The sequence below is a fragment of the Tribolium castaneum genome, chromosome 2 (genome assembly GCF_031307605.1).
Source record: "Tribolium castaneum strain GA2 chromosome 2, icTriCast1.1, whole genome shotgun sequence".
NCBI lineage: Eukaryota > Metazoa > Arthropoda > Insecta > Coleoptera > Tenebrionidae > Tribolium > Tribolium castaneum.
Genome location: NC_087395.1, coordinates 18,927,431 through 18,955,381, shown reverse-complemented (window position 1 = coordinate 18,955,381; position 27,951 = coordinate 18,927,431). Strand labels below are relative to the sequence as shown.

Here is a 27,951-nt window from a genome sequence, read left to right as displayed (position 1 = left end):
TTCGTTATTGCATTGAACATTTTCTCATGCATACATAAAAAAAGTAGTTATTTATTTTTTAAATATAAAGGTTTACATTTATTGTATACCTACGTAAAATTTGAAAATTTTATTTAATTTTATAATTTCTTTAATATTTAGAGTTCTTATTGGTTCTTAGTTATTTAAAATCTACGATTTATTGCATATGAAAAACTTTATAAATCCGAATTACGAGTACCACTTTCTTTTAAGTCGCGTTGTAGACCAAAATCAAAACGAAATAGTATTGGAGTCAAAAACTTTCTGGACGGTTGACTTTGCGAATTAATCGAAGTGGTACAGTTTAGCTAAAAATGATTAGCTGTTTTAGAATTCAGCACCAAGTACGAATCTGCATATGGTAACAATTTTCTCTTTTTTTTTTTGCTATTTTTAAATGTTTTTGACAAAATATAAGACAGATATATGGTTTTACTTTCACTGTAATTATAAATTTTTTCTTGCATGTCTTTAAATTTTCAATTTATGTTCGGACTTATTAGTTAACTTTTGGTATTTTACACTTGTAACTGATTTTGTAAATTTTGAATTTTATTTTATAAACACAAATTGGTGTTTACAATTTATTGCATCTGAAATATTTGTTAAGGAAATTTATGAGTTCCACCAGGAATCACCTCTTAAATCGTTTTGTAGATCAAAAGCAAAATGAAATGTGCGTAGTCTGCAGTGATTTTATACCTGTTAACCTATTATACAATTTTATATAAAAAAATGATACCAAGTGCAGCTACATTTGATATCTTTTTTTTCTAAGAGCTCGCTATCTTTAATATGTTTTCTCAAATTACAGAATGTGAAATTGATATGAAGCAGGTAATTTCACCTTTCACAGTTTGGAACACAAGTTCGGATACTTGGCATTTTAATGATTCAATAAAAAGTTTGAAACAACGCAGGAAACAATGATATTGTGCTTATTAAATTTAGAGGCCAATTCAATATCTTATTATATGAATTTATTGTAACTCTAGTTTTCCGCAAATTTTCGTATTTCAATAATTAGAATTTTCTTTGGGAAGTGACTCGGAATTTATCATATTGACAAATTAAGGATTTGGGCAAGCGGACAGACTTTTTATACGGCGGTTTAAAATTTGCGCCGTCTTTTATTTGTTATGTTGGTAGCCCGGCTGGGTTTGGACCAATCGCGTGGCGGCTCGTTTGACTGAAGAATTAATTTCCCGTCGCCATTACTGCGACGAGATCGCGACAAGTGTTTTCGTGTTAAAATTCGTCGTTTTCGACGACAGGGAGTTTCCTGCTCCCGAAAGTTGCTCGTATAACTTTCCCTCGACCTTTTCGGCGTTTGAAAATTGAGAGAAATACTGTGTTCCATAAGTATTTTTCTTGTTTAGTGATTTTATAAACATGGCTTTTTAAAATGTCTACTTCGAATCTGCGTGTTGCCACTCCATGTGGAGGAGCTCAACTCTCCCAAAAATCAGCAATTTTTAAGACTGGAAGAAGGAATGGAGAAAAAAGGGAGTCGTTTAGTACAGCCTGCCGCCAAGGGGCTTGCTTCTGACTCCAAAAAAAGTCAAGGTTTGTATTGGTTGCCGAAGGTCAAGATTTGCCAATATGGCGGCCGGTTTGCAAATTTACGTAACAGTTTTTTTTATTTAAATTTTATTGTTGCACACTTTTATACTTTGTTTCTTCAAATTAGGGCAAAATTACGTGGAGCATTGAACTATGATCAGCTGATTCTGCCAGTGGCGTAACAACTGCGCGTTTCAAGACTATTTAAAACATCTGTGGTGTATTTAACCACAATTTAAAGAATTTTAGCTTGTGACAGTGATATCACTTGTCAAAACACACAAAATCTTCAAATAAAATAATCCCAGCTGGTCATGAATTCCAAAATTGGCAACGTTGCAAAATGACTTGTCATCTGCAACAACGTTGTTTCCAAATGTGTTGATTCACTGTATATTTTTAAATGTAAGCACCAAATGCCAGATGATAAGTATAACAAAGGAAAAGTCTTGAAAAAATGAGCTATTGGTTATTCAACAGCTGTACTCGTAATTTCAGTGTTGTTGAGTTGAGTAATCCTATTGATTCAGCATTATTTAATATCTTGCACGTTTTGATGAGTTAATGAAATGAATAATTATGTAAATAAATCCTCTATTCATTTTTATGCAATTAATATTGAAATAGTGCAATCAAGTTAGTGGAAAATTTAATTTGAAACAAGTCCAATAATAGTCTTCGGTCTGTTAATTGTTGATACTTTGAAACCTGTTTATTTTAAACTTATTGCGCAGCGTTAAACGTTTAGCTTCTAAAATGAACATATAATACTGACAGGTAAAAACAATGACACAAATAAGTTTCCACGGTCACATCAAAATAATCTAGAAGACGTATTTATGCCGAGATAGATTTACTGAAGATGAAAACAGTGTATAGAATCGGCTAACGCCAAAAAAACAATATGTTACACAAAAATTAGAAAAAAAACGAGTTGTTTCAGTAGGTTTATAGTTATTATAGTCGAAGGTCCTTTAATCTACAGCACTTGTTTCCTAGATTATTTTGATATGTATATTTTAAACAACCGGCAAACACGAATCACGTTGTGATTATAAATTCTAAACAGTTGTAGGAAAAATTCTTGTCTCAAAGCGTTCTATTTAAAACAGCAAGCACTATTTCATACTTATTGAGTTACGAAAAAAAAAAAAAAAGAAATAGGGTACTTCTTGTAGTGATGAGTTATTCGAAAAATAACATTTCCAAAAAGAAAAGAGTGCACTATCTCTTTTCGTCAAATTAAATACAGCTAGTTCTAATCTGTCAGTTAAATTTTTGGTTAAGAACTTTTCGGTTTTTTTGGGAACGAAGTCAGCTTCTGTTTTGGTAGGTTCATTTGTCTTATCTATTCGCCACCATTTTGTGATGTAATAGATAAGACAAGTGAACGTGTAATTGATGCCTGAAGATGGCCACATGAGTAGTGGTCGAAACATGTAGCGATCAAGAAAATAAAACATTTTTGATTTTTTAAACCAAAAAACATTTTAAAATAAATAGAATTTTGTTTTTGTCGTAATTATCCAATGGGAAGACTATGATAACTTTGGTAATATCTGTATCAAAACTATAGAACCATTTTTTACAATTGGTTTTCTAATTAGTAGATTTTCTTGGCACTAAATTTATGAGTAGTGTCCAATTTAACACAGAAATACAGAAAGTTTTAGTTTGTGACCTATTTGATCCCAAAAAATATTAGTGCCATATTGCCATTTTTTATTTTTATTTTATATTTAGTTTTGAAACAGCAAGTAACTATCACTTAGAATAACACTTAAGAGCTACTGAAAAGATGGAATTCTGTCACCTGAAAAGTGTTCATTTTTAAAAATTTTCATTTTCACTGATATTTTATCCTTAAATGAAAAAGGAGACATAATTTTTTTCTACGTTTAATTATTTTACTATTAAAAATATGTATTTTAAACAGAAAAGACAAAGTAAGATATAAGTAAAACAGTGAAGAAGAGTTAGAATATTTTTTATTTTTCAATAGATATAAGTGACTATTGTCTATAATGGAACATAAATTTGAGTTGGCGTAAGGGTATATTTTGATTCTTGTCTTAAGTCTTAATGAACCATTTAACTCTTTTGTTGTCTCCGTAAATAGATAGAAAAATGTGATACCAAAATGGACCACATTTCTTGATTTATTAGTTTGGGAAAATACAGGTCGAGTGAATCATGGTTTCTTGTTTCATAACATCATAACATAAGCGTGGTTTACTCTGTTATAGTCGAATAATAATAATTATAAATAATAGCGGACGTTAAGAAACCGTTTGTATCAGTTGAAACAAAAATAGGTGTTTTGAGAGTTTCTGAAAAATATGTAATTTATGTGCCAAGCCATCGTCGAATCAGTAACAATACTTAAGAGAAGTTAAAGCAGTGAAGAAAGGCCATATTTAATGAAGAATGTGACATGGCTTCAAAGATCCTAAATAATAAGTTAATGTTGATAATATTTGTCAAAAAATAGTCATGTTTACTTTTCCTTTAGACTGTGGAGACAAAAATAATATTATCGAACTTGTTTTTAATTACTTAATCTGAATTGCAGTTAATTATGACTATGTTAAACTGCAAGAATGTTCATTAATTATTAAATAATCTCAGTAAACAATGTAATTGCTTTAAACTTAAGAATGTATTTTTTACTTTTAGATGTTGCCAGTGGTAAACTGTGGCCCCGTTCGGGCCGCCGCCGCGAGTCCGCTGGCGGCAGTTTATCTGCCAAAGGCGAATCATCTCGCAAACCGCCCCCACAACGTTCGAAAACCTACGATATCAAAAGACCTAGGCCGCGGGGAGCCTTCAACCCCGGTCCTGCTGTGGGTCGAACGGAGACAACCCGGCTAGATGAGGAATTTGAAGCTGAATTGGGTTCAGTTTTTCTACCAGGCAGTAAAAAACAAAGCCTCAACCATTTACTAAATTTCGTTTATGCGACTCCTTCACGAGAAGGACGATATCAATGTGCTGAAAGAGGCAATAAAACATCCAATCGTTTGATACTCACCAGGAAGCACAAATACAACAAGGAACACTTCCTGCAAGCAAAGTAATTTCTGATTTATATAATTTCCGATGAGTTGCTTAACTGTTCTTTTAACAGTTGCCAATTTGTTGTCAATACTTCGGGTGACTATAAGCAATATATGAACAACCCTGATGCCTTAGTTGATTGGAGTCTTATAGAACAAGTGGTAAGTTCAAACGTAGGGTGGTTATTAGAGGTGATTGGTTTTTATTTTTAAGAATGTACAAGTGTCTGATTACCCGTCATGCCCAATCTGTCTTTATCCTCCAGTTGCTGCCAAAATGACAAGATGTGGTCATATTTACTGCTGGTCTTGTATTCTACATTACTTATCGCTTTCTGATAAAACGTGGCGTAAATGTCCGATTTGTTTCGAATCGATTCATAAACAAGATTTGAAAAGTGTGGTTAGTAAACATTACAAAACGTTCAATGTTGATGATGTAATTACGTTCAAATTGATGAAACGGCCGAAAGGTTCTTTGGTTACTTATCCTGCATCGGCTGTCGTCAAAGATGAAGAAATTATTAAATTTTCTGATTCAGAAATCGATGTTTATTCTAAATTACTGATAGCGAATCAGTCGGAAATTTTGTCAATTATTGATAGAGAAAATGATGAATTAAACGTGCAACTAGTGGAAAATGGTGACTGTCCTGAGAATTGTTTCATAGAAGAAGCTCTAACATATTTGAGTCAACGGAGAGACACAATTTTGAATTCAAGTGGCAATGAAAAAGTTACCCTTGAGGAAGCTTTAGATAATTTGCAATTAAGCGACAACAACGATGAAACTTTTGATAATAATAACATCAAAGCCGAAAATTTGGACATATCGACCAACCAGCAGTCAAAATTGCATTACTTCTATCAAGGTAATTTTTGTTACAATTCAGTTTAAAAGTCCAAAGTGTTGAGTACACATTGCCACTTCTAGGCCTTGTGAAATTGTAACTTTGGTAAATTGATGCAGAGTCTCCTTTAGTGCATTTATTCAGAAGTGAATGTACTTCTTGGTGCTTTGCAACAATTGAAAAAATTTGAAATTCGAATTTTGAGAATTTATTTGTAGCATCTGACGGCCAACATATCTATCTTCACGCTATCAATGCACGAATGCTCGAATACACGTACGGGTCGTTGGAAAACAGTCCTGAGATATTGAGTGGAAAAATCCTCGAAAAAGAAGGAGGATCCATGACTGAAGAGTTGAGAAAACGATTGAGATATCTCCAACATTTGCCCGTCACTTGCCAATTCGAGGTTGCAGAAATACAGTTGAAACAACCAATTGTCAATAAAGAAACTTTGGAACATTTTAACGGTAATTAATTTAATTCTAGTGTTGCACAAAATTGTTTTATCAAATTGTTCCCTTATCAATTTGATATAATTTTGTGCTAAATCATTGTCAGGATAATTAGCCTTGACTGGTTATTGAATACCAACTGAGGTCAGTCCCCTGTACTACATTATATTATTATTATTTTTATTTTTGTGGAATATTTATTTTATTTCTTTTTAAAGAACAAATTGAAGTGCGTCGTAAGCGGCGCCAGCGTCGCGCTCGTGAAGAAAAACGTCGCGAGAAAAAAATCGCCGACGAGGAAAATCGTCTCATGGGTAAATACCCTGTACCCAACTTACACATCGAGTCAGAGTCGCAATTTCCTTGTTTCGATGGAAGAATAAGAACAGAATCGGAATGCACTCAACCGAGTGAAGGAAGTTCGTGTGAGACAGCACTAACACCTCCAAGTAGTCTCACTATTGAAAATGAACATGCTGGACCTTCTTTTGCTAAAGTATTTTACTGCTTTATTTTTGTGCGTTTCAATACTAAAAATGAATGTTTTAGATGTTGGCAAGTGCTAAGAAAACCGAAACTAACAATTGGCCATCACTTAAAGCTACAACTGCCCCAACTAAATTAATTAACGTCACTGGCCAAAAAATTAACTCGAGCTGTTTTAACGTGATTCGTAATCGTAGTGACAGTGAAGCGGAAACGGAAGATTTCGAGCCGATTCCACCGAGCACAAGTTTGGGTGATGCGATTGTTCAAGCCCTGCAGAAAGCGGAGGAAAATGATGTATTTACCGAGTCTGGTGAGTGTTTACAGAAACTGCATTTCTTTTTACCCTTGGACGCTTGGAGTAATGAAATATTTTTTTCTATAGCAGATGTTAAACTTTTTCTTTATCAACTCTTTTTAGTAGATAAAATAGTACTTTAACCGAAAAGGTTATTCGATAAATTTACAAATTACTACAAACATAATTTGAAGTATAAATAATAACTGTTGTCTCTTAAAGTCCTGCTATAGAAAAGACACGACGATGAAGATTGTTTACCTACTCTTGAAATAGGTTATTCTTGAACTTAATGTTTTCACGTGTAGATGAACAACCTCTTTATCGTCTTGTATAATAAATTACTATTACATTTCTGTTGAATTATTATTTTGCATAGGTTCGCAACCAGTTGGAAAAAAGAAGAAGATTAAAAACAGGCAAAAGGTTCTCTTCACTACCACTCTGGCTTATACCGGGAAATAATATACGTATTGATAGGTGTACATTTTTTTGAAACTGCTGCATAAATTCATTTTTGCTTTAATTATTCATTATTTAATTTGGTCTTTATGATGGGTGTTAATAATTTTGTGGCCCTTGACTCGTGGACAAGAGGATTTTTTCTATCAACTTTTAACAATGTGTACCACCGGTGCGGTTTTAACAATGTCCAGGGTTATACAGGGGTTTGTTGTTTTATACATTATTCTATTTGAAAAATAATAAATAGAAACATTTATACTTGATTTTTATTTGATACATCCCATTTGACACCTATACATAATTGTAAGTTTACACAATTACACTTATTAATATTCAGATTATAATATCCCACAGTTAGTAATAAATTCATACAAATATGAGTTTGAAAAATGGAAGATTTAAGCCTTTTTGAAGTATCGTTTCCCTTCAGTTCCGGTTTTATCATGTTTCAAAGTCTACAAAACAATTATAAATTCGTAAAAATATTAGTTGATTTTTTTTACTAGGACGCATCCGTCATCAGTGGCCTCGTAAGTTCGAATAATCTTAGTGTTTTCTGGACCAATTGAAACAGTTACAAGCTTCGAATCGTTTTCGACTGTAGTCGTACTCTTAAATTTTTTGTTATTTTTTTTCATCCTTAGGGTTCTACTTTACTGGGAATGTTTAAAGGGGGTTTGTTTGAATGAAACAAATTGTTTTAATTGAATTTTTAAGAAAACCATTAAAATGTTTTTTCTATTTAGGTACCGTAATTGATTCGTTGAGTGTTCGTGACCTGTATTGTATTTTAAGTTTAGGACCAATGGTGATGTTATGTATATGAATGACAGTGAAACATTTAAAAGTAAATCTGAGATTTCGAAAGAAAAAGGATTTTTCATTAAAACTGGTCGGATCTTAGAAAAAATAAGACACTTGTACTTATTACGACACTAGCATAGGCTCGTGTCATAATTTTTGTACTCATGTCTTGTAGCCATCATTAAATGCTCGTTGAATATAATACTAATTTCGATATTCTTTTTCATACGATTTGAAAGTTGTTCCTTGTTTTATAAAAAATCCAATTTTAGGTTCAAACATTTGTTTGAACAGTTACCCTTTAACCATTCCCAGGGTAGTTTAACCCTAAAAACTACCAGCACTAACTTTCAACGTTCCTCCTGGCATGTCCTCGTCGTATTCCTCCCCCAATTTAAACTCAAGCTTAAGCGTCCTAAGCTTTGTACTTGTTGTTATAGTCCAAGTATCGCCGTCATTTGTTATTGTCAGTTTTGGACTCGTGAAACTCATCATTTTACGAGCAATGTACGGAACGCCTAAAAACCCAATTAACTCTTTAGTTTGAAAAAAAAAAATTCTTACCCAAAGCCGAGTAATACTGATCCAAATTTTCACTTTTCTCATGAACGTATGTTCCCACAAGTTTCGACATTTTGTGCCTTTAGAGCGGTCAACCTACTGCAAGATACAGTAACCACTTATCAATCTACGTGATGATAAAGCAATACGCGCTATCAGTGTGACGTAGACATTTGAGGTAGGTCAGCACCTTAAAGCTAAACAATCGCCATTTTCAATGCTTTTCTTATGGGCATTTAAAAGTTTTTCGTATTTCTTTAATGCTAGAAGTGTAGGAACATTACTTTTACAGAGAAATGATAGCTATGAAAAATGCAATGTCGTTTCTTAAAGATTTTAGCAACTGAGCTAATATTTCTGTAAGTTGAACACATAAATCCTTTTCTAACCTAACTTTTTTCAAACTTCAAAATTCAGTTTTTCTTAATTTGGACATCATATTGATGTAAATTATTATGTGGCCTTTTAAAACTGAGGGAAAAATGGTTTGCCACACTAATGACATTGGATTTCTTCTGAATGACGAATTCATGGGGTGCAACCGGCGCAACCCCAATAAACGGGTTGTTTTCTGTCCCCCTCCCCCATCACGAGGGATGAATAGCAGGTATACGAGGGTAGAGGGTTCAGGCACATACATGGTTGAAAGTAGTACGGGTTGTGAGTTCTGTGCTTCTTTCGTGAGTGTCTTTTGTTATCGTGTTTTTTCCGATCGTTCTCCATATCTTCGTGTTCTTGAATTTTTAAAATTCTGTTTTTCCAAGACATTATCTCATTTTTGTGGTACATCATTAGGTATGATTTGTGAATAATATTTTGTTGCGATACTTTGATAGTTCATGTGTAGTAGGTTTTTACATCACAACTATGGGAATGTGTTGGGCTCCAGATTGCAAACACTATAGTACTCGCGATAAATGCCATTTTTTTAGTTTTCCTAAGTCGGGAAAAGAACGAGCACTATGGAAAAAATTGTTGAGGTAATTTTTAATAGATGTTTTGATATTAATTTTTAATTGCTTGTTTCATTGTTAAATGTAGAAGAGATGTAGAACCCGGACCAGGAGCCTACGTTTGCAGCTGCCATTTTCGGGATGGAAGAAAGGAAAATGGTCCTGAATTATTTTTGCACAATATCGCAAAAAGAGCCTATTTTCAAGTGGAATCTCCAGAAAAAAAAAAGATGAAAAAACAAGGACTCCCTTCTTGTTCTAGTTCCGCTGAATCATTAAGGTAAAAAGTGAATCCTAGTTTTAAATTGATTTACAATTTGATCATTTGAATAGTGTTGATATACCGGAAGAAACAGTACCATCGACAATGAATTTAGAGGAAGTGCCATCGACGTCTACAGCCGTAGTTGCAGCACCAGCAGATATAATTCAAGATGCTCCGTTAGAATCTATGGGTGTGCAAGCACCCTTGGTGTCACATGCGGCTCTTGAAGCAGAAATGTATTTTCTCAAAAAGGAAAATGCTGAACTTAAAGCAAAAATACAATATCTGACAGTACGATTTTGCTATGAAAATGTTCAAGGAAATGACAAACTCATTGTTTTATATACCGGTCTTCCCAATAGCCAGATTTTCGAAGCATTGTTTCACTTAATCGAAAAGTTGGACATAAAATATTACCACAAATGGACAGTCCAAAAGTTAACTAGAATTGACCAACTCTTTTTAACCCTAGTAAAATTACGACTCAATTTCCCTCAACTTGATTTGGCGCAACGCTTTGGGGTTGCCCAAAGCACAGTTTCTAATATTATTTTAACATTTGTCCATGTAATATATGAAATTTTATATAAACAGTTTATGACGACAATGCCTTCGCGCGAAAAAAATAAATCTTGCTTGCCAACATGTTTTAGCAATTTTACTAATTGTAGAGCAGTTCTAGATTGTACCGAAATTTTCACTGTGGTATCACGTAAGTCTATGTCAACACAGAAATTAACATATAGTACTTACAAACATCATAATACTTTCAAAGGGCTAATTGGAGTTGCACCCAATGGTGTCATCACATTTGTAAGTGATTTATACGTGGGATCAACTTCTGATCAAAAAGTTGTTTTAAATTGTGGAATAATCGACATGTTAAAAACTGGAGATATGATTTTAGCCGATAAGGGATTTTTGATCCAAAATATTCTGCCACCAGGGGTCACTTTGAATATTCCACCTTTTTTATCAAATGTCCAATTTACACCAGAGCAAGTTAAGTGTACCGAAAATATTGCACGTGCAAGAATACACGTCGAAAGGGCAATACGCCGATTAAAATGTTATCATATTTTAAATTTTTTGCCAGAGTCTTTGTGCCACTATGGAGATATTGTTTTTAAAGCGACTGCCGCTTTAACAAACCTCCAATTTCCATTAATTAAAGAGGTAGCAGAATTGTTTCAGGATTGTGATGATTAAAATAATGTAAAATAAAAACCATCTATTTATATACAGTTTATTATTGTGAAATAAAGGAAATATATTGGTCAAGATAAAATTCTTTTAAAATATTGATATTTTCTGACCACCCCGGATCTTTTTCAATTTGAAATATCTCTGTGCACTTTGGTGTCCACACGACAAAGTAGCAGATACTTCGACCAGTGATGTGCATTTGCCCCTGTACTTGGTGGTAATAATTGTGATTGCTGTTAAGATTAATGTCCTCATTTTCATCCCTCCAATAAAAATATTTTTTATCCTTCAGGGCTTCAGACAAACTGTCAGTGTCCCTATATTTATATGGGCATTTAATTTCGAGAATCCCATCTTCTTCCACTAATCCATCAGGACTTGCTCCCAAAAAGCCTGATTCTTCCAACCTACAAAAAAAAGTAATATTACATTATTCATCTAAGTTATACGTGTTAATTATTTTCGACCTACCAAAATCCCGTCTCTTGGACTTTAAGATTCGTCGCTTCTTCAAATTCTCTGAGCGCTGTCTTCTCGTGGGTCTTACCCCACTGCACAGCAGCAACCCTGTCAAGCGAATAGCCTTCCGCCAAATTTTTAAATAAAGAGGGTGGGAATCTTCGTCTACTGCAAGCAGATAGTACCATGCCAAACCTGCTGGCCGTTAAACGATGTTTCCTTGCTACATGCCAATTTTCGTTAACATGTTGGCCCCGAGTGCACGCCTCAACCAGTTTAATGCGTGCCTCATCTATTCTGCACTTCTCCAAAAGAAACTTTTGTTTGTCTATGGCCTGCACGTATTCTAAGCTTTGTAGAATTTCTTCGATATCTGCAATAATTTTTCTGGCTTCTTCACTTGCTTCTGGTCTTAGGAGCCAAGTGAAGCCCACCACATTCGTGACGCCTATTTCGGCACGGAACTGAATAATTTCGTCCTCAGTAGAGGACCTAGACAGTGCCGTATAGTTTGATAATTTCGGCTTGTAAACATCAGCTAACTTAATGACTTCTGTTTGTGGTGTTGTTTTTGATGGGGCACTCCACTGACACTCAATGTCAGTAGCACTTACATTATAATGAGCATAATATAATGCTGCAGCCATATGATGGCAAGCCACGTTGCCCCTTGGGCAGGTACAATGTGCCGTCTTAACCCCTTCTTCTAGGTCATATGAAATCTAAAACACACTTTGTAGAAGAAATGTCTAACAGTTAAATAAATACAAACCTCCACAGTATAATTTAGCTTTTTCATGCTCGGTAGAACTTCTGCAGAAATTCTCATCGGTTGTACTGTGCCATCAAACCTAAATTTGGTGACGTGACCGCTGGTAAAAGCATTTTCTCCCCGAACTAAAAAGCGATTACCGTCCCCAAAAAATTTCGCAATAAAGTGAAACTTAACAATGTGCTTTTCTGCCACTAAAATGCATAAATATAATAGTTTCTCAAAGTATAATTAAAGCTTACTCACTTTCTCACCGACAACGTGGTTCCCTGTATTCTTTTATAAAGTTCGTATTTTCACAAAAAGTCACTTCTAAATTAAATTAAAGTCTCTAGTGGCACAAATTACACCCGCTGCAGCTATTTGACACGTTATTAACGCACAAACACAACCAAAAAACCGAAAAACGTATTACACCACATGTAAAAGACTGGTTGTTTAGCTTTGAGCAACTGACCTACCGTAATAAGAGTGGGGAGGTGACGTCACGACTGATAGCGCGTTATACGCGCTATCAGTGTGACGTAGACATTTGAGGTAGGTCAGCACCTTAAAGCTAAACAATCGCCATTTTCAATGCTTTTCTTATGGGCATTTAAAAGTTTTTCGTATTTCTTTAATGCTAGAAGTGTAGGAACATTACTTTTACAGAGAAATGATAGCTATGAAAAATGCAATGTCGTTTCTTAAAGATTTTAGCAACTGAGCTAATATTTCTGTAAGTTGAACACATAAATCCTTTTCTAACCTAACTTTTTTCAAACTTCAAAATTCAGTTTTTCTTAATTTGGACATCATATTGATGTAAATTATTATGTGGCCTTTTAAAACTGAGGGAAAAATGGTTTGCCACACTAATGACATTGGATTTCTTCTGAATGACGAATTCATGGGGTGCAACCGGCGCAACCCCAATAAACGGGTTGTTTTCTGTCCCCCTCCCCCATCACGAGGGATGAATAGCAGGTATACGAGGGTAGAGGGTTCAGGCACATACATGGTTGAAAGTAGTACGGGTTGTGAGTTCTGTGCTTCTTTCGTGAGTGTCTTTTGTTATCGTGTTTTTTCCGATCGTTCTCCATATCTTCGTGTTCTTGAATTTTTAAAATTCTGTTTTTCCAAGACATTATCTCATTTTTGTGGTACATCATTAGGTATGATTTGTGAATAATATTTTGTTGCGATACTTTGATAGTTCATGTGTAGTAGGTTTTTACATCACAACTATGGGAATGTGTTGGGCTCCAGATTGCAAACACTATAGTACTCGCGATAAATGCCATTTTTTTAGTTTTCCTAAGTCGGGAAAAGAACGAGCACTATGGAAAAAATTGTTGAGGTAATTTTTAATAGATGTTTTGATATTAATTTTTAATTGCTTGTTTCATTGTTAAATGTAGAAGAGATGTAGAACCCGGACCAGGAGCCTACGTTTGCAGCTGCCATTTTCGGGATGGAAGAAAGGAAAATGGTCCTGAATTATTTTTGCACAATATCGCAAAAAGAGCCTATTTTCAAGTGGAATCTCCAGAAAAAAAAAAGATGAAAAAACAAGGACTCCCTTCTTGTTCTAGTTCCGCTGAATCATTAAGGTAAAAAGTGAATCCTAGTTTTAAATTGATTTACAATTTGATCATTTGAATAGTGTTGATATACCGGAAGAAACAGTACCATCGACAATGAATTTAGAGGAAGTGCCATCGACGTCTACAGCCGTAGTTGCAGCACCAGCAGATATAATTCAAGATGCTCCGTTAGAATCTATGGGTGTGCAAGCACCCTTGGTGTCACATGCGGCTCTTGAAGCAGAAATGTATTTTCTCAAAAAGGAAAATGCTGAACTTAAAGCAAAAATACAATATCTGACAGTACGATTTTGCTATGAAAATGTTCAAGGAAATGACAAACTCATTGTTTTATATACCGGTCTTCCCAATAGCCAGATTTTCGAAGCATTGTTTCACTTAATCGAAAAGTTGGACATAAAATATTACCACAAATGGACAGTCCAAAAGTTAACTAGAATTGACCAACTCTTTTTAACCCTAGTAAAATTACGACTCAATTTCCCTCAACTTGATTTGGCGCAACGCTTTGGGGTTGCCCAAAGCACAGTTTCTAATATTATTTTAACATTTGTCCATGTAATATATGAAATTTTATATAAACAGTTTATGACGACAATGCCTTCGCGCGAAAAAAATAAATCTTGCTTGCCAACATGTTTTAGCAATTTTACTAATTGTAGAGCAGTTCTAGATTGTACCGAAATTTTCACTGTGGTATCACGTAAGTCTATGTCAACACAGAAATTAACATATAGTACTTACAAACATCATAATACTTTCAAAGGGCTAATTGGAGTTGCACCCAATGGTGTCATCACATTTGTAAGTGATTTATACGTGGGATCAACTTCTGATCAAAAAGTTGTTTTAAATTGTGGAATAATCGACATGTTAAAAACTGGAGATATGATTTTAGCCGATAAGGGATTTTTGATCCAAAATATTCTGCCACCAGGGGTCACTTTGAATATTCCACCTTTTTTATCAAATGTCCAATTTACACCAGAGCAAGTTAAGTGTACCGAAAATATTGCACGTGCAAGAATACACGTCGAAAGGGCAATACGCCGATTAAAATGTTATCATATTTTAAATTTTTTGCCAGAGTCTTTGTGCCACTATGGAGATATTGTTTTTAAAGCGACTGCCGCTTTAACAAACCTCCAATTTCCATTAATTAAAGAGGTAGCAGAATTGTTTCAGGATTGTGATGATTAAAATAATGTAAAATAAAAACCATCTATTTATATACAGTTTATTATTGTGAAATAAAGGAAATATATTGGTCAAGATAAAATTCTTTTAAAATATTGATATTTTCTGACCACCCCGGATCTTTTTCAATTTGAAATATCTCTGTGCACTTTGGTGTCCACACGACAAAGTAGCAGATACTTCGACCAGTGATGTGCATTTGCCCCTGTACTTGGTGGTAATAATTGTGATTGCTGTTAAGATTAATGTCCTCATTTTCATCCCTCCAATAAAAATATTTTTTATCCTTCAGGGCTTCAGACAAACTGTCAGTGTCCCTATATTTATATGGGCATTTAATTTCGAGAATCCCATCTTCTTCCACTAATCCATCAGGACTTGCTCCCAAAAAGCCTGATTCTTCCAACCTACAAAAAAAAGTAATATTACATTATTCATCTAAGTTATACGTGTTAATTATTTTCGACCTACCAAAATCCCGTCTCTTGGACTTTAAGATTCGTCGCTTCTTCAAATTCTCTGAGCGCTGTCTTCTCGTGGGTCTTACCCCACTGCACAGCAGCAACCCTGTCAAGCGAATAGCCTTCCGCCAAATTTTTAAATAAAGAGGGTGGGAATCTTCGTCTACTGCAAGCAGATAGTACCATGCCAAACCTGCTGGCCGTTAAACGATGTTTCCTTGCTACATGCCAATTTTCGTTAACATGTTGGCCCCGAGTGCACGCCTCAACCAGTTTAATGCGTGCCTCATCTATTCTGCACTTCTCCAAAAGAAACTTTTGTTTGTCTATGGCCTGCACGTATTCTAAGCTTTGTAGAATTTCTTCGATATCTGCAATAATTTTTCTGGCTTCTTCACTTGCTTCTGGTCTTAGGAGCCAAGTGAAGCCCACCACATTCGTGACGCCTATTTCGGCACGGAACTGAATAATTTCGTCCTCAGTAGAGGACCTAGACAGTGCCGTATAGTTTGATAATTTCGGCTTGTAAACATCAGCTAACTTAATGACTTCTGTTTGTGGTGTTGTTTTTGATGGGGCACTCCACTGACACTCAATGTCAGTAGCACTTACATTATAATGAGCATAATATAATGCTGCAGCCATATGATGGCAAGCCACGTTGCCCCTTGGGCAGGTACAATGTGCCGTCTTAACCCCTTCTTCTAGGTCATATGAAATCTAAAACACACTTTGTAGAAGAAATGTCTAACAGTTAAATAAATACAAACCTCCACAGTATAATTTAGCTTTTTCATGCTCGGTAGAACTTCTGCAGAAATTCTCATCGGTTGTACTGTGCCATCAAACCTAAATTTGGTGACGTGACCGCTGGTAAAAGCATTTTCTCCCCGAACTAAAAAGCGATTACCGTCCCCAAAAAATTTCGCAATAAAGTGAAACTTAACAATGTGCTTTTCTGCCACTAAAATGCATAAATATAATAGTTTCTCAAAGTATAATTAAAGCTTACTCACTTTCTCACCGACAACGTGGTTCCCTGTATTCTTTTATAAAGTTCGTATTTTCACAAAAAGTCACTTCTAAATTAAATTAAAGTCTCTAGTGGCACAAATTACACCCGCTGCAGCTATTTGACACGTTATTAACGCACAAACACAACCAAAAAACCGAAAAACGTATTACACCACATGTAAAAGACTGGTTGTTTAGCTTTGAGCAACTGACCTACCGTAATAAGAGTGGGGAGGTGACGTCACGACTGATAGCGCGTATTAGTTTATGATCAGTGCTCCACCTTAATTTGCGGGAAAATTTTGAAAACGGCCGCATTTGGAATTGACCTATCGTAGTGCGAGGAGTCACGTGTGAGTCGCGCTACCAACCCCAAAGTCAAAAAATTATAACCTCAAAATATGCCGAGTCCCCACATTTTTTAAATAAAACATGACTGAATCAAACGAAAAAAATGAAAAGGAGGAACCAAAAATTGCAGACGAGTGGCTGGTAATTAATTTTTGATCAAATTTCCCTTATTTGTGGAAAAATTCAGATCCGTCCATGCCCCGTTTACGAAGAGGAATACAAAGAATGTTCGTCATTGAGAGGCAGGTTTCATCAATATTTCATTTTTGGCGAAACTCTAGACTGCATTTCGTGGAAAAGAGATTACGATAATTGTTGCCGTTGGCGTGAGAACAAAGATGTGAAATCGGCGGTAATTAGTTTGGTTTTTGTCAATATTTTGTTAATAAAAAATTTGCAGAAAGAAATAATAGAAAATGAAAAGCGGAGACGCAAAGACCGACTAGTGCCCCATTTCTCGAACGATGTTTGGCCGCGCCGGACATCCCCCCCTGATAACTGGAATTCGCCCCTCCCTGAGCACATCCAAAAGGAATACGAAACTAGTTACCTAAACATCAAATCCAAAGAATTGAAAGGGGAGATTCCGCCCCAAGTGGATATCTCCTCGTACTGCACACTAATGTAGATTATGTAATAAAGCTAGTATGGAAATTGCGCGTTATGTAAACATTTAGTTTTTTTTTCCTATGTTGGTAAACATGGCTGGAACAAAATGAAACCCATCATCGCTGATTTGTTAGTTGGGTTAGGCGAATGACTCAGTGGTGCATGAATGGTTTAAAACACCAAATAACAATAAAATAGATTTACCAGTACGACAGTATTACGTCTGCGAAACTACTCTTAATCAAAGTACAAATATACATATCAGTTAACTGTAAACAACGAAACTTGTGTACATAGTGTTCAGCTAAAGTGCCTGTGATAGTTTTCCTAGTGATTATGGCCAATAAGGACGACTATTTGACTAACTACCGCGAGTTTTTCGAAAGTTTTGCTCAAACGGTCAATCCCAACGATCAACTACCTGTTAAATTAGGAAGCTACAAGTTGATTAATTTAGAAGTCATCGGTGGAGTCATCGATTGGACGACCCAGTATTTAACCCAAAAGTAAGTCATTTGAGGGAAAAACTTACACTTTTGCGTCAAAACCACTGACACTTGCTTGTTGTGTTTTTTCAATGTTTACTACGACGTACGCAACTATTTAATGAGAAGTGTCAAATGAAAACAAACGAGATGCACTTCCGGTCGATTATTCAAATTTGGATCTTGATGCAGAATTGGGTTAGCGCGTAGGCCGCTCTTTAATTGAATGATTGCAATTACGAGGGTTATTCATTAGAACATTTGAGGTTAATGAGTACTTTTGCGAAGAAGCGTTAATTATTGCCCCATTATGTTTACGAACTGGCAGCCAATTAATCCTTCCATGTTTGTGTTTACGCGGGTTAGAGTCAGCAGACACACCCTCCAAAGAAGCTGCAAAGTCGCCGAAATTTCATTACCTAGTCCTTGCTGGAAAAAAGCGTGACATCAACTTTTAACGACTCGTAAATGTGCAAGAATTTATGTAATCGTAAAATATTAAGTGTACAACCTTTTTGCATTATTATTTTTGCAAAAGCCTTGGAATTTCTTATGAGAAAACAGTAATGTACAAAAATTATGGTTGTACTGCAACGCTGCGTTTCTTATTGTATGTGGAAAACATGGTTAACCTTCGTTTACAGGTCACTTGAAATAAAAATTTAATTTTTTTGCACTTCCCAATTAATCTGTTAGTTCGATAACTGTAATTAACTTACGAACGTGAGGAATTGAATCATACAACCTACAAGGCATCTTGGTGTCATTCATTCTTCGAAAGTTGAGTAAATTTGGGTGGGTGACCATTCAAATAAGTAAAAAACCTGTTCGTTAATTTGTTTCCGTCACGTCGTATCGGATAAGAATTTTTTTAATAACCAAAAGGGATGTGGTAATATGCCTGATGATAAGGATACTTTTTTCAGATTGTGATAGTATTGGTAACAATAACGCAGGTAAAATGTTTTTGTTATTTGAAAATTTATCACCGAGATTAAATGCTGATAAGTGATGCATCATTCCTAATTTCAGAATCGTAAATAATAATTTTTTATTTATTTTGGATGAGCTTTTGGTTCATCGTCATTCTGTTAATTAATTTGGCAACACTGGACTTAAATTTTTAAGGATACCAATGGAGTACTCTTCCAGTTATAGTGGCGGTCAGCTCGGTTTGCGTGTGCGTCATCAATTTCATTTTTTCATTACCAACACAAAGCTGTAAAAAAATTATCAAAAACAATGCAAATTTAAACAACTAAGGGGTATCTAAGGGTGGTATCCTTGAACATTAATTTACATATGCACTTCGACAACACCATCAAGTGTCACGAATTTGTCAAACTGACATTGACAGTAAATTATAGACGTCATCGCATGGTTGTCGAAAGTGTTATCGGTGTTAATCGCAAGTATTTTCTGTTCGTTTATTGTGTTTTGTGATTTGCGTTTCGTTAGGTTTTTGATTCTGCGTTTATTAGTTCTTGTTTTGTGAATCTGTATTTTTTGTAACAACTCATAATTTAAACACTTCGTAACCTCAAAAAATATTTGATAGTTTGTCACCGCTATGCCCCTGCTATGTAAACGTAGTGACAGAAATGTCAGATGACGCACACGCAAACGGAGCTGAGCGCTACCATAACAACAATTTAACATTCTTGTGGGGTTGTACGTCAAATAATTGTCAAGAGAAATCGAACTCGGTTTCAGTGTTGCAAATTACGAGCACAAATACTTTCAAATGTGTTGCCAACAGACTCAGTATTTCTGGATCAGTCAGTACAAAGTTTTGAAAGCTATAGGTGAAGGAACAGTATACAGTAATAAATTAAGAAATATATATATTTTTTTTACTAAAATTTTAAATGAAAGTTTTTATTTTTTTGTTATAAATTACAGTATACCACAAATTTACATAAAATAGCTTCATTTTCTTTGCGTTCATTGAGGTGCAAATGGCGTGCTCTTGGCATTAACTTTTATGAGTTGTCATGGTAACAGCTTAGTTAGTCATTTGCACCACAGTGGACGCAAAGAAAATGGAACTGTTTTACATACGGTATTTAAAGAGGTTATTCATTGTCTCTAATATTTATTTACAAATAAGATAATTATTATGTGGACTTCCTGTTCAGAAACACAACACTGATAGTGAATAGTAGTGATAGAGTATAAATGGTTTGTCGAGAAACTCTGATATACAATATGGATATAATTGTCATAGCTCATTAATCATAATCATAGCACACTAACACAGCGTAGGTATCACTTACTTTTCTTGCATGTTTTAATATCCCTACTTGTACAATGTGTTGAAAAATAGTTGTTCATCAAGTCACCTATGAAATTTGAACGTATTTGTCAAAGTGACAGATCCGTCAAAATAATGGAAAAAGGCTAGGAATTCAAAAACGAAAAAATACACAACAAAAATTACGGATTTATAACTTACAACTTTGCCAAAAAAATGCAAAATAATGATAATAATAATAAACAGCTAATTCAAAGATTTGACAGAAATGACAGTACTCAGAAACTACAATAGTCATTTGGATGAACATTGAATTTGATTTTCATAGTCGACTTGATGAACAATTATTTTTGAACACATTGTACTTTCAAAAATGTAATAAAACGGCGATTTTATACTTTTTATTTAAAATTATGCTACTTTATGAGACAAGAACCGACTTGAAGAAAAACCTATGATTTAGTTTTAATAAGAATTTCGGAGTAATTTCGAGAAAAATAAAAGTGTTGTGCTCGGTGTTCTGTATTCGTAGAAATGCAAGGGATGCTTGGGAGTTCTGGCCGGCCACTTGTGAATGCTTTGAGTGTGTGTGCGAAAGTATGAGAAACATATGCGAGGGATGAATGTCAAGTGGTTGGGCCTGAAAATCTACTTTTAAAAAGAGAAAAACGTCAATATCCTGGAGTATAATTAATTACCTTGGCAATGAGAAAATTCTTTCTGATATTTTTTTTATAAATAAAGTTGAGTTTTCTGCTTCGAAATAACCAATGTATTAAAAAACCGTGCGTCGAACTCTAGAATATTTTGTGTTTTTGCCAATTTTAAAATTAATCAAGAATAAACATGTCAAAGAATGTCAAATTGGAGTGCAGTATATTTGCAGGTGTTGCTAAAATTAAATTTTTAAGGTTGGATAAATGTTGTAACACCAAACATTTGAATTTTAAAAATCTAATAAAAAATAAAAAGTTGGTATAATTTTACAGCGTGAAGTTTTTAGATTCAAGCCCGAAACGTAGTTAAGTAAAATACCTAACGCACAATTGTAATGTTTGGTAAAAACTCTCAATTTTCTCTTTGAATTGATGTTTTTTTTAAATTTTAATTTGTCATTAGGATTTAATTTAACACAGAATTCTCTATTTTACTCCAAAAATGCAAATCCTCTGAAAGTTTTTTTAAATCGGATAATTATTTACTCAAATTAAATTTGTGAAATTGCGAAACTGGTCCAAAGACAGTTATACTAATACTAATACTAATATTTTGTTTTAATAAAAAATAGCCAGTTTTCAATTCCTTACCTCGCTCGTGCCAAATGTCAAATTTTGAAAATGAATTAATACTGCCAACCGGTACACTAAAAAAACCAATTGGCGTACCAATCTAACAACTTTACAGGACGTTATCCAAGTGAAAATATTATAGAGAGCGGTCTCTTCTCTCATCGTTAATGAACTCATTTACGATAAAGCATTTTTTTTTTGAGTCATGGAAATCCCTAAAATTTTCGTGTTATTTAATCGCTGTGCGTGCGTGAAATTGCACAAATGTCTTGTAAAAATTAGATACAGTACTTTCAAAAATGTGTAAACATGTTAAACAGTAGTTGTCAGATGCTGTTATTTTGTTCTGACATTTTTTTAAATCCAATTTGACATTAAGTTGTCAAACTCCATTAAAGCGTGTTTAATTCGGAAGTAAAATTACCGTTGGGGGCGCCACTGAGCTAGGTCAAAAACAGTAACCATAAATGGCGGGAAAATGTTTATTCGGATATTTTGAGCGTTGTACGAATTTTGGGGCTTCACAATTATTACATTGCCTATGCGGAATGATTATTGCATCTTTGATGCAAGAAACTTATGTTGACAAATGAGAGATGACGAGGAAAACACGAATAACGAATGACTGTTTGGTTCACTTTCTTTATTGGAAAATTATTACAAAGACATTGAAAAGCCTACCTTTTGGCATAATTTACGTTTAAATGAATCAGCAGTTGTTAATCTTTCTTGTAGTTTTGCAGATTTACCGCAGCATTTCATGATTTTTTCAGTGAAAAATTCTAACCTAAAATTCATAACACTTCACTAATTTATTGGTTTCTTGAGCCAAACTTTGTGTTCGCTGTGATCCATTACTTATAATCTTTAATTAGACAACTGCTTGATAACACTTTGTAATCAAAATTTAAATATTTTTCACTTTTTATCCACTTTCAAGTTCCAACAATAAACACTTTATACCACGAAAAACTACAGAACCAAAGTCAACGCTAGTATTTACCACCACGTACTTTTAAAGTAATTCTTTCTATTGTAAGTAATTAACACTATACACGCAAAATTGTTGAACAATTCATTAAATGTCAGTTAAATGTGGAATTACGAAAATTTCTTTACTGTTTTCGACATAGTTCAAAAGTCATCACCAGAGGGCGTCTAGTTAATTTTATTTCCGAATTGAGAATTTTCCAAAAATGGAAAGAAAAAACTTTCATGTCGTTACAATTAACCTGTGCCAACCTGACAAAATAAACGACCCATTTTTAGGGTTCAAATATTGTTGTTTAATTTCCATTCAGTTCATACAGCGTGTCTCAAAATTGGGGAATTCCGAGTTCAGAGCGTTGTAGAGAATCACTTTACTAGTCCAAATGTAGAAACAAAATAAAGATTCGGGGCTTCCCCACAAAAATACGTTGGTGAACTTTAAATTGCGTTTTTTTCAAATGCAGGTAAAAATTTCTGTGTTTCAGTGTTTATTGCTAATTATGGTGCAGGTGATAGTTAAAAATAATTATGTAAAACAATTTCTCAAAAAAATGGCTTTATTTTGGAGTCTTTAATTTTCGTAATTTTTCTTAAAAATCGGACGGAAATTACCAAAATTTAAGCTTTTTTTACTCCAAAATAAAGCTATTAAAAAAATTTTACATTATTATTCTCAATCGTCTACACCATAAGTCGCAATAAACAGTGAAACTTTTAGTTTGCATTTGAAGAAAACGCAATCCAAAAATTGATCTTCAAACTAGTGTATCTTTGTGGGGAAACCCCCAATCTTACTTTTTTTCTAGATTTGGACTACTGAAGTGATTCTTTATAATAGTGCTCGTGAGTTTGGAATTCGCCAATTTATAGTAGAATTTTGCAATTTTTGGAGTGAAATGGAAGACAAATTGGGAGTTTCTGATGGGTTTTCTTGGCTCAAAATTTGGCGCTGGAATTTAGTTTAACATATAATTCTTTTCTTATACAGAAACTCTCAACTTGTTCTTTATTTCACTTCAAAAAATTCAAATGCGCTGTTACAAAATTCTGCTATGAACTGAAATGGCATATATCAGGAATTTTGGTCAATTTCCAATTTCTGTGTCCATCGTTCATTTAAAGTGTTGACATTGAAATAATTGCAAAAACAAATCCTTTTAGCGGTCAAGGTTGACACAGTTTATCCATTTTATATAATGTAATTGCTGTTGTGGTATTTTTATTGAATAAACATTAGTTATGTAAATAAATAAAAAACAGTGTTTGTGTTACAATTTTACTCATTTATTTTATTTCACACTAAAATAGGAATCGACCAGTTGGGACTAAAATGCTACATCAAGGTCTTTCATCTGTTTTACATTGTCGTATTACTAATTTTGGTAAATGTAAAGTGTCAATATTTTGCAAATAAATCGATAGAAGATCAGACATTTATTGAGGTGAACTCGCAAATGCTGTCATACTTTCAATTTTCCCCTCATTAACCGGATAATTATCATTATTTTGACATTTGTGTTCTATGGTAACGCTTTACAGAATTCATAGCACACTGGACTGTAAAATTATTATAATTAGTTGCTAGATAACAGTGATTTAGCAGATGCTACCAACCTCGTAATAATACAGGGATACGTTACTAAAAATAGTGTTTATTGTTGTTAATAAAACCAAAACTAATTAAATTACGTCGTGACGTCATGGAATTGATACCGATTGATAAGACTGATGCAGCGTCGAGCATTGCGCTCTCTACCGTCTTTCCCCGCACCATCCAGTCGCGATAATCAGCTGGCATCGGTTTTTGTGAATCACCGGCTGTCAAATCGGCGTTTTTGACGGGTAAGTACGCTATTTCCGGCACATTTTTTACTTTTTGTAACGTCAAATTCAATTAATTTCTTTCCGTAAACTCGCCCGATAATCAAAAACAGCTGTTTCGCACCGAGCGCAGCTCATAACCCCACTTTTCGCTTCTCTCAGGTGAACGATGGACTGGTCATTATGGAGGCCTCGCGAAGAGACCCTGGCCACGATCAAGGAACTGTTACAAGACGCTCTGATCCCCGACAGCGAGGTCCAAAAAGACGTCCAGACCAAGCTGAAAAACCTGGAAATTGTGGACGACTTCACTTACTATTTGTTGTACATCGTCGGCCAGGCGCACTTCTCGGAGGAAATCCGCTCGTTGAGCGGCATTCTCCTCAAGAACAACATCGCGGCGGTGTACAACAAATTGCCAGAGGACAGTATTATTAAGATAAGACAGTTGTGTTTGATGTTGTTGCGTGACCCGTGTCGCGACGTCCGCACAAGCATCTCCAACGTGATTTACACCTTGGCCAAGTACAACCTCAACACGTGGCCCGAACTGATCCCGTTCCTCGTCAAGTCCTTCGAGACACCCGACGAGTACAGCGAGGTTGCCCTAACGACGCTGTTCAGCGTTTGCGAAGAAATGATGAACTTGGAGAAGTCCGAAGAGGAGATTTGCACCATCACTAAGGAGGTGCTCCCGAAATTCGTGGATTGTCTAGTCGACGAAAAGTGCGACAAGAAACAGAGCATAATCAAGCTGATCAACCAGTTCTTGCAAGACCACTACAAGGTCATGACACAATCGATTGACCTGACTAGGTATCTGCGAAACGTGATACAGCTCGCCGACACCGACGACTTGGACATGCAAAAGTACATTTGCCATACCTTCGTTATGTACATTGAGTATCGCGAGGAGTGCCTCCTGCCGCACTTGCACGACGTGATCATGTACCTCCTGGTGAAGACGCAACACGAGGACCTGGAGGTGGCCCTAGGTGCGTGCGAGTTTTGGTTAGCGGCCACCAAATTGGCCAACTGTAAGGAGCTCCTAACCCCTTACATCGACAAACTCGTGCCGGTTTTGCTCAAAAACATGAAATACTCGTCTTTTGAGCTGATCGCCCTCAAGGACACGCTAAGGGTGGAGGAGCAAAATGACGATCCTTCGAAGGAGACCTTCCCGTTCCATATGCACGACAAGAGGATCACCCGCGATGACGATACTTTCTCGAACGAGGAGGGCGACTTCCTGGGCAATTGCGACGACGTGGACGACTTCTACGTTGGCTGGACGTTACGGAAGTGCAGCGCGGCGTCGCTGGACGCCATCGCCGTCAAGTTCGGGGAGGATATCCTCCCGTTGATGATTCCCTTCCTGAATGAGTTGCTCTACCACCAGGACTTCCTGATCAAGGAGAGCGCCATTCTAGCCTTGGGGGCCATCTCCGAAGGGTGCATCAACGGGCTAAAGCCGCACTTGCCCTACTTGGTCCAGTACCTGATCCATAGTATGAACGATGATCATTCCATGGTCAGGGTCATCACGTGTTGGACGCTGAGTCGTTATGTCTGTTGGATCATAAACTCGCAACCTTCACATTCGGTTTATTTCATTCCGGTGATGACGATTCTTTTGAAGCATTTCATGGACGAGAATAAGCGGGTGCAAAGGGCGGCCATTTCGGCCTTTTGTGTGTTTCAAGAGGAGGCGCAGATGCAGTTGATTCCCTACATTGATTTGATTCTGGAAGGGTTTCAATTAGGGTTCCAGAAGTTTAATTACCGCAGTCTTTATTTGTTGTATGATGCTATAAACGTGTTGGCTTTATCGGTCGGGAGCGAGTTGAGCAAACCGGAATATATCGAAAAACTGATGCCGCCTCTAATGCAAAAGCTGAACGAATATAATAACTATTCGGACGATCAGTTCATTGCGGTTCTTGAATGTTTGGCAAACATAATACCGTCATTGGATGCCGGTTTCTTGCCTTACAGCGAAGTGCTTTATTCGCAATGTATGGAGATCATCATGGATACATTTATGGCAGATGCTAATTTCCAGGAGAATTTAAACGGGTTTGATCCGCCCGATAAAGAACCGATGCATGTCGCTTTGGACGTCCTGTACAGCATGGCAGTCGGTTTGAAATCGTACTTTTACAAATATGTCGCTAATAGTAACCTGGTCTGTCTCCTGTATACTACCATGCAAGACTGTTCGTTTTTAATACGACAGTCGTCCATCGCTCTGTACGGCGAGTTGGTCCTGATCTGCTACCCGTACTTGTCATCAAGCGTCGACGACTACATTAAACTGATAATCAAGAACCTGGACGAGTGTTACGAAGGCGTGTGCAAAAACGCGGCTTGGGTCATTGGGAAACTGACAACAGTTATGGGTGCGGAAATCCGCCCCTACGTTCCGGAAATCCTCGCCGCTTTCATCAACATTTTAAGAAACCCGACTGTATCTCGCGCGATGCATCAGACTGTTTCAGTCTCGCTCTGTACGCTTTGCTGCGTTTGTCCCGACATTGCCCTGACCGACGCGGATACAGTTTTGAAAAATTGCTGCTTGTCGCTGCGGAGTTTGAAGGATTCGGACGAGAAGGATTTGGCGTTTCGGGGGTTGTGCCAGGTGGTGGTGCGGCACCCGGATTTTTGTCAGAACAACTTTATGTATTTCTGCGACGCGGTGGCGTCGTGGAACTCCGTCAAGCCCGATTTGAAAGAGATGATTAAGAATATTCTGGTGTCGTTTAAGGAACAGTGCGGGGAGATGAATTGGATGCAGTTCTACGGCCAGTTTCCTGAATTGTTGAAATTGCAGTTGTTTAATCTGTATGGGGTTTGATCACAGTTGGGATTACGAGGGGATCGAATTTTTTGGGTGGGATAGCTTGAGTGCACCTGCCTTGAGTTAAATCGCGTCATATCGTCCGTTGGGAGGGATCGCGGCTATCATAACAATCGAGAAAAAATTCAATATCACAGTCAGGGGATTCATTGATTATCGTGGAATATGATTTACATCAATGCATTTTAGAAATACATTTTTTAATCGTTACGTGTTTTTCTTGTTTTTCGTAATAAGCATGCTACGTTTTGTACATTATGTTGAGTGGTTGGTTTGCAACTGTTACACTACTTTTCATGCTGTATTGTTCATTGTGGTTATCAATAAATGCGTAAATAAGAAATGTCTGCTTTATTTGCCCAGTTTCACTTTCTTATAGGACAGTTAGGTAATTTTTGACACAGTACTTTTTACATTAACAAATTCCACACCGTTTTTCTGGATTCAGGTAATAAATCCAATGAAATATAAAATAAAACGTCTTGCTTTTTTAATAAAAACGTAAAATTCATCAAAACCAGTGACAGAACCTTAGAAAACATTCGATAATTGGAAATTCGCATCTATTGGAAAGTTTTTTTACCTTTCTAATGGTGAATATTTGAATTAAAATTGTGAATACAGTGAAATCTCTTTGAAGGGCACCTCCTACATACAAATCTCTCCGATAAACGGACATTTTTGTTGGCCCCGTTTTGAACTAATGTATTGCTTCTCTTCTAAGCGGACTCTCCAATAAATGGACAATGCTATCAGGATCCTTGGAAATAAAATCTCTCCTTTAAGCGGACGCGCATTATTAAGTACTTTCGGTTCACTTTC

General features: G+C 35.8%; 7 protein-coding genes across 18 annotated transcripts in view; 4 read left to right on the top strand and 3 right to left on the bottom strand.

The window, feature by feature from the left end:
- The first annotated feature begins 1,206 nt into the window (after window positions 1–1,206).
- On the top strand, window positions 1,207–7,451 carry LOC656623 (uncharacterized protein). Its single transcript, XM_963138.4, has 8 exons — window positions 1,207–1,587; window positions 4,261–4,657; window positions 4,712–4,802; window positions 4,855–5,512; window positions 5,710–5,961; window positions 6,165–6,442; window positions 6,496–6,745; window positions 7,110–7,451. Exons 1-8 carry the CDS (start codon window positions 1,515–1,517, stop codon window positions 7,193–7,195), a joined length of 2,085 nt encoding a protein of 694 aa, XP_968231.2. The 5' UTR covers window positions 1,207–1,514; the 3' UTR covers window positions 7,196–7,451.
- On the bottom strand, window positions 7,444–18,123 carry LOC103313718 (fatty acid-binding protein). 5 transcript variants are annotated; one of them, XM_008197743.3, is made up of 5 exons: window positions 17,966–18,123; window positions 8,564–8,659; window positions 8,348–8,517; window positions 7,699–7,806; window positions 7,444–7,650 (listed from the first exon to the last, which is right to left on the bottom strand). In XM_008197743.3, exons 2-5 carry the CDS (start codon window positions 8,631–8,633, stop codon window positions 7,594–7,596), a joined length of 405 nt encoding a protein of 134 aa, XP_008195965.1. In that variant the 5' UTR covers window positions 8,634–8,659; window positions 17,966–18,123; the 3' UTR covers window positions 7,444–7,593. The 5 variants fall into 5 exon arrangements, with proteins under 5 accessions (XP_008195965.1, XP_008195984.1, XP_015839111.1 ...); XM_008197762.3 differs by having other exon boundaries at window positions 8,564–8,656; window positions 17,966–18,091; XM_015983625.2 differs by having other exon boundaries at window positions 8,564–8,687; window positions 17,966–18,073.
- LOC107397754 (uncharacterized) lies at window positions 8,659–15,080 on the top strand. Of its 7 annotated transcripts, XR_010332966.1 has the most exons (9): window positions 8,659–8,919; window positions 8,978–9,355; window positions 9,408–9,540; window positions 9,602–9,793; window positions 9,847–10,490; window positions 10,554–12,933; window positions 12,992–13,554; window positions 13,616–13,807; window positions 13,861–15,080. XR_010332966.1 is itself a non-coding variant. In XM_064354751.1 (6 exons), exons 2-6 carry the CDS (start codon window positions 13,030–13,032, stop codon window positions 14,999–15,001), a joined length of 1,743 nt encoding a protein of 580 aa, XP_064210821.1. In that variant the 5' UTR covers window positions 12,731–12,933; window positions 12,992–13,029; the 3' UTR covers window positions 15,002–15,080. The 7 variants fall into 7 exon arrangements, 2 of the variants coding, with proteins under 2 accessions (XP_064210822.1, XP_064210821.1); XR_010332967.1 differs by having other exon boundaries at window positions 8,978–9,167; window positions 9,493–9,540; window positions 9,847–12,933; XR_010332968.1 differs by having other exon boundaries at window positions 9,411–9,540; window positions 9,847–12,933; window positions 13,861–15,030.
- LOC135265342 (uncharacterized) lies at window positions 11,011–12,602 on the bottom strand. Its single transcript, XM_064354758.1, has 4 exons — window positions 12,462–12,602; window positions 12,216–12,409; window positions 11,456–12,165; window positions 11,011–11,391 (listed from the first exon to the last, which is right to left on the bottom strand). Coding segments are annotated over exons 1-4 (1,269 nt in total). The 5' UTR covers window positions 12,463–12,602; the 3' UTR covers window positions 11,011–11,027.
- On the bottom strand, window positions 15,025–16,747 carry LOC107397757 (uncharacterized). Of its 2 annotated transcripts, XM_064354757.1 has the most exons (5): window positions 16,476–16,747; window positions 16,407–16,423; window positions 16,230–16,354; window positions 15,470–16,179; window positions 15,025–15,405 (listed from the first exon to the last, which is right to left on the bottom strand). In XM_064354757.1, the coding sequence occupies exons 3-5, from the start codon at window positions 16,284–16,286 to the stop codon at window positions 15,042–15,044; spliced, it is 1,131 nt and encodes a 376-aa protein (XP_064210827.1). In that variant the 5' UTR covers window positions 16,287–16,354; window positions 16,407–16,423; window positions 16,476–16,747; the 3' UTR covers window positions 15,025–15,041. The 2 variants fall into 2 exon arrangements, with proteins under 2 accessions (XP_064210827.1, XP_064210826.1); XM_064354756.1 differs by having other exon boundaries at window positions 16,230–16,423; window positions 16,476–16,742.
- LOC656457 (uncharacterized protein) lies at window positions 16,761–17,494 on the top strand. Its single transcript, XM_008197767.3, has 3 exons — window positions 16,761–16,965; window positions 17,012–17,176; window positions 17,225–17,494. Exons 1-3 carry the CDS (start codon window positions 16,906–16,908, stop codon window positions 17,450–17,452), a joined length of 453 nt encoding a protein of 150 aa, XP_008195989.2. The 5' UTR covers window positions 16,761–16,905; the 3' UTR covers window positions 17,453–17,494.
- The window catches only part of LOC656210 (205 kDa microtubule-associated protein), an 82,002-nt gene continuing 71,820 nt past the window's right edge, over window positions 17,770–27,951 (top strand). Inside the window, exon 1 of the mRNA XM_008197781.3 lies at window positions 17,770–17,939. Within this exon, the coding sequence (XP_008196003.2) occupies window positions 17,770–17,939 (170 nt within the window). The remainder of the gene's footprint in view (window positions 17,940–27,951) is intronic.